This window comes from Lupinus angustifolius, chromosome LG03 (assembly GCF_001865875.1).
Source record: "Lupinus angustifolius cultivar Tanjil chromosome LG03, LupAngTanjil_v1.0, whole genome shotgun sequence".
Lineage (NCBI taxonomy): Eukaryota > Viridiplantae > Streptophyta > Magnoliopsida > Fabales > Fabaceae > Lupinus > Lupinus angustifolius.
Window position 1 is genome coordinate 10,187,028 of NC_032011.1, and position 10,657 is coordinate 10,197,684.

Genomic DNA, 10,657 nt, shown 5'->3' on the forward strand with positions numbered 1-10,657 from the left:
GGGGTTATGATCTCCACTTATGTGTTATTTAATTATAGTCATGATATCTTGTCGATGAATTATATATTGATAAATGATGAATTACGATATTTTTTGGGAATAAGTGTTGTTTACATTACATAGGTTGATTAGATAATTGTTTATGAGAACAATTGATGAGTTTGGTTATATTACTCATGTGGATTGGATAATTGTTTACGAGAACAACTTATGAGTTATAATGTGATATGTTATATATATATGAACTGCTTTTCATATCTGAGTGTAATATTCTGAGTAAGTCCACGCCGTCAATGAATTATATTCATTAGATGTCTTACTCTCTCTAATTCTCTTCTTTTCTATTGCTTGCTTTTCGGACGTGGGCTCGTCAGATAGACAGCTTTGCTCGGATTTGGAGCTACCCGTTCGTGATGTTCCCGGAGGGGGCATGAGGAATTGAGGAGAGGAAGTACCCTAGCTTTGGAGTTAGCCACTAGGATTTGCTTATCATTTTGTGACTTTTGAAACACTTGCGGCTTCAGTTTGTTCATGTCTTTTGGCGATGATTAATATTTCCGCCCTTTCTTGTTGGATATGTATATTAAGTACTTATGATCTTTTATATCTATGAAGATATATATTCAGGAAATGTTGAATCATTTCAGTTACCATTAGGTAACCAGTTTTGATTTCCGCATTATATGTTACTTAAACTGGTGTCTCGGAAAAGAAAGGTTTTTAAAAGGAAACAATTTTATATCACCAATTTAAAAAAAAATTACTCACTTTTTCGCGTAATAAATAAAGAGTATTTTTCGGGGCGTTACATGATCAACATCCGCTAATGCATGAAAGGCTAACCAAATTGGAGGATACTTTGGAAAATTCATGCAAGTGTCAATCACAAACCAGAAAAATACTGAAGCATCTATCAGGAATCTGGAAACACAAGTGGGTCAGTTGGAAAAACAAATGGCATGGCAGCATTCAGACCACCAATAGTTTTCAGCCAACACTCAGACTAATCCCAAGGAGCATTGCAAAGCTATTACTACTATGAGTGGGAAGGTGATTGGTAAGGATGTTGGTGAGAATTTTTCGGTGGAGGAAGAGGTGTTGAAAGAAAAAGAGATTAAGGGAGAAAAAAGTGAGTCTGGAGAGACAAGATGATGAGAATGTAAATAGGGAGGAAGTGAATAAACAAAAAGAGGGAGAAAAGAGTGAGTAGAGTGAAAAGAAGAAGAGTGATATGTCTCAATTGAAGAATCTTCCTTATCCGAAGAATCCTTCTAAGAAAGACAAGGAGAGACAATATACAAGGTTCATAGACATATTCAAGAACCTTCATATCAACATACCTTTCATGGAGGCCATGGAACAGATGCCCACTTATGTCAAGTTCATGAAGGATCTGTTGACAAGGAAGAGGAAGTTTTCTAAGGAGACAGTGGCACTTGAAGCTGGTTGTAGTGCTATAATTCAAAAGTCTTTACCTGAAAATACTAAGGATTCGGGAAGCTTCACAATACCAGTCACTTTTGGAGAGTTATCTGTCAGGAAAGCACTACTGTATTTGGGTGCTAGTATTAATCTTATGCCTTTGCCTATGCTAAAGAGAATTGGAGATTTAGAGATCAAACCCACGAGGATAAATATGCAGCTTGCAGATAGGTCAATGAAATTTCTATATGGGGTTGTAGAAGATGTCCTTGTTAAGGTAGACAAATTGGTATTTCCAGTTGACTTCATGATAATGGATATTGAAGAGGATGTAGAAGTTCCTCTGATTTTGGGCAGACCTATCATGAAGACTGCTAGGGTGATTATTGATGTTGATGAAGGCAAGCTAAAAGTCATGGGACAAGAAGATGAAGTGAACTTCAATGTCTTTGAAGCCATGCATCCTCCGAAGGACAAGCAACATTGTTTCAGAGTAGATGTCGGTGAAGAACTATACATGAATGACACACATCTGCACAAAATTAGTCTTTTAGAGAAAGCTTTGATGGGTGCACCTGAAGGTATAAATGCAGAAGATGATAATAGTATTGAGAATTGTGTAGCAGAGCTAGATGTATATCGAGAGGTTTCATCTCAGCAGGTCCAAATTGAGGAGCTAACCAAAACTCAGGAAATTGAAAATCAGAACTTGGACCTGAAAATGCTACCTTCGCATTTGAAGTATACATTTATGGAGGATGGAGGTAATAAATTGGTTGTGATCAGCAACACTTTATCACCTGGAGAAGAACAAAGATTTATCGAAGTCTTGAAGACAAATGATGGAGCGACAGAATTGCAAGATCCAGCATCTCAAAGAAGCTGGATAATTAATGGACAAATAGTCAAACCATACTTGGGTGGTGACGTCGAGCAGCTCACCACAATCATCCACGTCGAAAACACATAAAGAAACAGGCATCGAGCTAATGACGTTAAACAAGCGCTAACTGGAAGGCAATCCAGCTTTATTTTCTATTTGCATTCCCGAAAAAAACAAGAGGAATTTTTCGGTATTTCTCGCTCAAGCGAGGCATGCCTCACTCAAGCGAGGAAACTTACCCTTTAGTGCTAGGGTCCCTCGCTTAAGCGAGAGTGTCCTCGCCCAAGCACGGAGCCCCTTTAGTGTTGGGTGCCTCGCTTAAGTGAGAGTGGCCTCGCCAAAGCGAGGCTAATTTCAATTTTTGGCTAAGGCTCTATCCAATCCTCGCCCAAGCGAGAGGTTCTCGCTTAGGCGAGGACAATATGTCAAAATTTTCTGAGCTCCTCGCTCAAGCAAGAGATCGCCTCGCTCAAGCGAGAGACCGCGGGTTTGGTTTTAAAAACAGGGGTGAGGGGTCCAATCCCTCATATCCCCATTGCATTTAAACACAAAAACCAAGCTCGTGAATCTCTCCAAGAGCCCATGTTCTTCGTTTCTTCATCCATTAGTGCACACACACAAGCTTTGCATCATGAGCGGACAAATGTAAGTGCATCTTTTGCATCTTGAACCTATTATCTCTCTATTTGTGCATTTTAGTAACTTTCATTCGTTTAGGCACATTTAGGTACTTTAGGTTGCTCTTGATGCTACTTTATCATTATTATTGCATTGCGTTGTATTGTTGTTGTGTTACCGTGAGTGCCCACATCGAGAAATTTGGGTTCCTAATTGGAAACCCCAAATATTATTCATAAAAGTGGCACCCATGTGTTCAAGTCGGTTAGGTGGTTGGAATAGTGACATTGTAGCAATAGATATCGTTGGTGAATTAATTTATGTAATGTCACTCACTATGCATTTGGTTTTGTTGTGTTACAGGAGGAGAAAGTCAATTGCTAAAAAGGAACCCCCTCCTCCTAAGAAATTGAAGGGTGTATCAACATCCCAGGCCTCGCCAGTATTTGATAGAACTAAATTCAAGAAGAAGGGTAACGAGGATCGTTATCTCTTGCTCTTGAACTGGATTTTTGTGCTAGAGAGGCGGGTGCATTTACAGCTAGAGGACCTTCCAGTTTTCACTGTGCATTTGGATCGGTTGCAATGGTGAATATTGGCCACCCCATATGACAAATTTGATCCAAAGGTCGTTCGCAAATTTTATGCAAATGCTTACCCGTTGGAGGAGGGGGGAGAAGAGCTGGCTTACAAATCCTAGGCGAGAGGAAAAATGGTGCTATTTGACAGAGATCCCATCAATGAACTGTTGGGTAGCCCGTATGATGCAGAAACCCACGAGACAGAGGACGGGTATAACTGGATGATTCAAAAGTCTCGTAGCCTATCCCAAGGCGGGTTCAACTCGACCACCACTGCTCAGAAGTTGTGCATTCCTGGGCAATCTTTCACCACTAACTCTGATGGCCATCCATTGCGGATTTACCGTAAGCACATGACTTCATTGGCCCATTTGTGGATGATATTCCTCATGCACAACGTGATCCCTAATAGTCACGTCTCATCTCTGCCACTATTTGATTGCCACATTATCTATTCCATCCTTGAAGGCATGGGAATTGATGTGGCTAGAATTATCTTACAGGAGATGTACAAATCTATTGTACGGGCTGGAAAGAAGGATGCATTGAGATTCCCTTCTCTGATCACTGAATTATGCGCATAGCAGGGGTTGTGGTGAAAAGAACCGAAAAGATAAAACCTCATATTACCTTAGAGTATATCTCTCAAAACTGCAAAGAGGAGCCCGACCAAAATCAGAGCATGGATCATCTCAACCACAACCACCTCCACCTGAGCCAGTGCAACCACAACCACCTCCACCTGAGCCAGTACAACCATAACCAATGCCACACTCGGCACCATATCAGGATTTCTCCACTTATAAGCAGCTTCACAGGCTCATACTGCATATGGAGCTCCAAAATGACATGCTAAGTCAAGGACAAATGTTCCAGCAACAAGGGTTGTTTGCTGTTTTCCAGCAGTTGAGTCCGGGGAACCAATTCTGGGGATCCATGGATACCTTTACTCAACAGTTTCCTTGGCCTAGGGTCAGACCTACCTTTTCGGAGGGGTTAGGAGTTGCTGGACCTGCTGCAGATGGAACTAATTTTGCTGGTGATGGTGTTGCTGATGCTGAAGATGTTAAAGATGTTGAATTCTGCTCTGATGAGCATTTGTGACCTGAATGAAACTAGTTCCTCTGTTATTTATGTTTTGTAATTTAAGATCCATGTTAGGATGAATGTTTAGGATGTATGTGTAGGATTGTTTTAGGACAACTGTTTAGATTGTATGTTAGGGTGTAGGTGTAATTGTTATGTGTTTTAATTCTGTATGTGTTTGTTTTCAGTTTAGTGACAAAATGTGTAGTCTATGAAACTAGTCTGGTTAATTGTGTTTACTGTTGTCCAATTGTGTTGTGCTAGAAACATGTGAATTAAATTTTGAGATAAGATTTTGTGATTTTGAATGATTAGGGTTCTGAAGTTGGCTGTTTCGGGATGTGAATGTTAATTTAGACACAGCCCGAATAGGTTGAATAATGAGCAGTTAGTCAAAGGACAAAGCCTATAACCGGGTGAGGATGTGTACCCAAACACAAATGAGTGTCTTTGCTAGATGTCACCAATGAACTATGCCTGATTTTTTTTATTGACGTTAAGCAGGGAATGTCATGGAAATGATTAAGGCTTAGTTTAGGATAGTTGAACTACAGCCAGAGCCTACCCAAATAAATTATGAATTTGATTTTTTTTTTGTAGCCCTTTGAGCTGAAAAGTTTATTTATTGTGAAATATTATGCACCGAAACCATATCAAAATGCATCAATCCCTATATCCATGGAGAAAGATCATTACTGCATATGAGTCTTAGTGGGCATTATGAAATGAAGTCTGTGTTTATGAGGGTAGTAAAATCAAAAAGGGTTCCTTCTTCAACCATGTGATAAATGGTAAAGCATGAAGCAACAAAAAGAAAGAAACAAGCAAAAAATAAGTCATGCGAGAAAATAGAGAATAAAAAAAAGATCGGTTAAAGAAGGAAAATCCAATGGTTGATAGAAAAGAACATGAAACAAAGAAATTGGAAAGGAAACATGAGAAGAAAAGGTAAGTATGCACGAATGGTCTACCTCCCTTTGTGAATTCTAGAAAAATCAATTTTCATTGTAGTCAGGCCTCATTACAACTCTGATAAAGTCATTAAGATCCATAATTGAACCTGTGTACATGGTTGGTTGAACTGAAAGACAAAGTTAAATTGTTTAGGGTCCAGCAAAGAGATGAGTGAAACACATGACCTGTGCGATCGAGAGAGTTCCTTTGACTGGACTGAGTAGTTATTCTTGCTATTCTATTTGAAATTAAAATGCATTTGCATTCTGTTATTAGTTGGAACTTGGTCCACTATGATTGAGCATGAAACAGGTCTTTGTGAACAGCAAGTGAATGATTCTAGCCATACCAAGATTGGATGAATGAATATTTTTGAAAAACCAGATATGTTGAATTGAATTGCATTTTGTTACTTTGCTTGAGGACAAGCAAGATTCTAGGTTGGGGGGAGTTTGTTAAGTTCCAAATTGTTAAGTAAATTCGTATACTTTTGATGCACTTAGTGCACATTTATCATGTAACTGTGTAAAATTCATGATAACTTAGTAATCTTGTTCTGTGTAGGAAATTTTATATGTTTATATTGTTTCAGGATAAGTTTTAAGAAAAAAAGGAGAAAAAGATGAACATTAATACTTCTGAGCATCGCAAGCCTCACCCAAGCGAGGAGAGGGTCGCTCAAGCCACAAATAGGAGCAAAATTACCAGAAATCGTTGTTGTCCTTCGCCTAAGCGAGGGACTTTCGCTCTAGAAAAAATTGAAGCAAAAAGGACCTGATGTCAGGCCGGGTCCTCGCTTAAGCGAAGGATCCTCACCCAAGCGAGGGTGGTCTCGCCCAAGCGAGATGCTCTGGTTTGAAATCCTCTTATTTACTCGCCCAAGCGAGAATCTCTAGCCTGGGAGAGGGCTTGGAAGTTGGAACTGATATTGGCGGTTTTCAGAAGTCAAAGGAGGGATCCAACCATTTTCCGTGCTTTTTCACACGATTTTAGAGAGAGAAACACTAGGGAGTAAGAAATAAGTCATGGGAACGACTTTAGATCCAGAATTTATTGTATTTCTCACGATCAGAGTATTGTAATGGCAAGGATGAGTGGCTAGTTCTTCATTGTTGGGATTTGAAATGTAATCTTCTTACCTTGTACTCCTAGATTCAATTCTAATGTAATTGTTATTTGATTTTGGGAAGTTTATCTTGTTCTTAATGCATGATTTTAATTAGCTACTGAATTCTTGTTCTTGGGTTCAAGTTTAATTGGAAAGTTAAATTTGACACCTTATTTGGATTATCTTCCTTCATACATCATTATTTCAGGAATGGATATTGATGTATGAATTGCTTTTACATTGTTTTTAATGCTAGTTAATCAGACAATTAGCCAATGAATTGGTAATTGAGTGATTATCTAAGGATTTTACACTCAAGGAATTGATGTAAATGATTTGCCGAAAATGTGCATCAGAATCAGTAACTTTGCAAGTTGCTTGGAATTGAATCTATGGATGTCAAAAGGGAAAGATGATGAATTTCGATCCCAACTCTTTTAAATTGACAGTTAGCCTTTGATTTTAATTTAACATTGTTACAAAACTATTATCAAATTATCAAAAAAATTCGTGTAAATAGTTGCTCAACTAATTCTTATAGGAATTAGTATAAATCCACTCTGCTCCATGAGGATGATATCCCGGTACTTTACCAGATTTTACTACCTAGACGATACGGTGTGCTTGCCGTTCCATAAAATATCTAATAAGGTTTTCCCTAGAATTTTTGTTTTAATTTTGAATAGAATGACAGTAGTGGCTGAGTGCGATTGTTGGACTGGTGACAATTGGGTTTGGGAAATTCCTTTTCGTCGGGAAGTTCTTGATAGAGAAAGGATTTAGGTTAGAAACATGATTGATTTGTTGGAGCATCACTCTTGCACAAGGAATAGAGAGGATAAGTGGTGTTGGAGCGCTGATTCTTCTGGAGTTTACTCTGTGCATTATACTTATCTAATCTAGTTTGACCAAACTCATCTTTCGTTAGGTAACCCTTTAACAAAGTCTTGGTTAACTTGTGTGCCATCAAAAATTTGTTGTTTTGTTTGAAAACTACTTAGAGGAAGACTTCTTTTAAGGGTTGAGTTGTTTAAAAAGAATGTTATTCCTAGTAGTGAGGATAAAAAGTGTGTCATTTTCAAAAAAAGATGATGAAATTGTTGATCACTTTTTTCTTAATTGTGAGTTTGCTTCCTCTGTTTTGAAATGAGTTTATTCTTGGCTTCAAGTGACTACTATAAGACTCATTTCAATTGTTGAGTCGTTGAATATGCATGATGATATTGGTAATAATGTTAAAGGTAATAAGTTATGGAAGATTGTGTGGTTTGCTATAATGTGATCCATATGGATGATGAGGAATGAGTTAATCTTTTATAACGGATGTGAGTTATGCGCATATTATAGATTTGATCAAAGCTAGATCTTGGACTTGGTTTAATTCAAAAGTTGGTCCAACTTCTTTGACGTTCCTAAATTGGTGTAACGATGCTAGATCTTGTATAAATTTGTGTTCCAAAAATATCACAAATTAGTCTTTCATGTATTGGGTTAGTACCTCTTGTACTATTTTAATACAATTTGCTTATAAGAAGATAAAAAAAGGTAAAGTGCTCTTTCGTTTCTCCATAGTGAAGTAAGACCTAAGTTGATAATCATAGTATCCTTTGTAGGAGAAGTTGATAAGAGCTCCTTTTTAGAGGCATGAGTTTCAACTTTGCCTAATCTAAGGATTTGGACTATTCCTAGATCCTCATGCTACACATACGTGCAAAACATACAGTTAACCACAATTAAGTTTCCAATTCAAGACAAACTCCATATAATTACTTATTATATTATGCTGCTTTATCTTATTCAACATATGAAAAATTACACAATCAAAAAAATTAACAATGATATTCAGTTTAATCATATTTAAACCAAAAGTATATAAATCTGAGAAACAGTGGTTAGACAATACTTCACATTCCCATGTTGGGTATAAACTAACTTGTTTCATTGATTTTGCCAGAAATTTCCTCACGTTTGTCTAGTTTATCATTCTCAGTCATATGTTGTTCAAGGATAAGCTATCATACACTGAACTGAGATACAGACAACCTTAAAAGTCAAAATTGGAAGTTGTATAATTAAGCTTACCAGAGAAGTTATAGCAGACTTATGGGAAAAAGATCATCATCCCTATCAATGTCTCACACCTTATTTCAAGCCAATTAGAGTGTTATTTTTTATTACTCTTTGTTTTTAAAAAATTTCTTTTATTCACATATCAATATATAATTGACTTGAAATATGGAATGAAACATCATTGAGGATAAATAATCATATCTTACCTTATGACGAATTCCCAGAGACAAGAATTAAAACAGCAATTCTATTGCCTGGCCAATCAGTTCTATTTCATTTATGCATACGTTAAGGATGGTGAAATTAAAGTTACTTGATCATATGTAAAATGTGTAAAATTTAAGGTAGTTATATATATTCTTACCTAAATTTTAATTTAATCATATTCCAATAATTTAAAATTATAAAGCCTTAACTTACGTACAAAGATTAACCTATTTTATTTTAACCTTGTAGATAATGATTTTTTTTGTTTATACGTTTTTTAAATGAGAAAAATATGTATGTATTGACATTGTAAGAGTTTTTATATCATTACTTCATCATCTACCATTTATTTTTGTCATAATTAACTCTTAAATAAAAGTAATACAAATAAATGATAGATGATATATTGATTGTATATAAATTTTTACACTATCAGTATATAATATTATAGTCTTTTAAATTTTTTCAAAATATACGCTGAAAATCAATAATCTTTGGCAATTGACATAGTTATTTTGGTATATTATTTGACATATTGATTGCAATATCTTTTATATGATCGTGCTATTGCAATAATATGGAGTACAAAACTTCACTATTAAATATTAGATAATATAAAATTATTCAGTCATCTTGACTCAGCAACTTCAATTTTTGAAAACTTAATTTTTCAAATGATATATCAAAACCTCTATAACTTTTTAACAAAAAGATGCATGGGTTTGTGGGGAAATATCACGTAAAACAATGTTTTAGCTATAAGTTAATAATAAAATCTGAGAAGATACTCTAACATAATTCACCTAATTTTTTGATTCACGTACTATTCCTAAACTTGTACGCTATAATAAAGACTATTATACGCTACAACTACTTAAAAATTCATCTATAAGTGACTATGGAGTGAAGCATAATATCTATCCAACTCTAAAGAATATATCTTCTAACCAAAAAGTGTATCATTTCATGTGTTACTTATTTGTCATTGGTTAAAAAATATATTTAAATTGAAATTTAGCAAATAAGTATTTTTTTTTATCAATCACAAAAAGTAACAACATATGGAATGACACACTTTTTTGGATAGAAGATGTCGTTCCCTCTTTAAATATTTTAAATTTCATGCATATCTTTCAATTCCATAAAGAAAATGTAATAATTTATAGTGAAGAACGCAGAATAATGTGTAATCTGACATGAACAAATGATACCGAAATAACCAAAAGTGTTCAACATATGTGCCTTGGGATTGATTTTCATGATACATGAATAAGTGTGACAGACGATTTTTTATGTTAGGTAAGTCGTACCATGTGTAACATGCGTTGTTTTCTTTTTAATTAATTCTCTGTGGTTGGAACTGTATAGTTACATGACTTGCTCATAATAAAGCTAGTGTAGCATTTTTGTGAGTTGTAAGGGTTCTGAACATAAGGGCTTCCCATTTTCACTCTAACCGTAATTTCAGTTTCATAATTTAGTTTTTAAGATTCATAATAATGCGGAAAACTACTCCTAAAGCACATAACATAGATTATTTTGTGGCCTTTCCAAAAGTAGGCTAAAATAAACAGCTTCATTTTATAAGTATCAGAGTACAACTAAAAGGGGTGAATTAGTTGTCTTAAAATAATGGCCGCTTTTTCTGCAAAATCAAAGTTAAAGTGCAGCGGAACACTATGCAGAAAAATAATAGGAAATAAAATGAAAGAGATAAGGAGAAGAGAG

At 35.7% G+C, this 10,657-nt stretch overlaps 1 protein-coding gene across 1 annotated transcript; it reads left to right on the top strand.

Moving 5' to 3' along the window:
• LOC109342332 lies at window positions 1,232–2,392 on the top strand. Its single transcript, XM_019580336.1, has one exon. It carries the CDS (start codon window positions 1,232–1,234, stop codon window positions 2,390–2,392), a length of 1,161 nt encoding a protein of 386 aa, XP_019435881.1.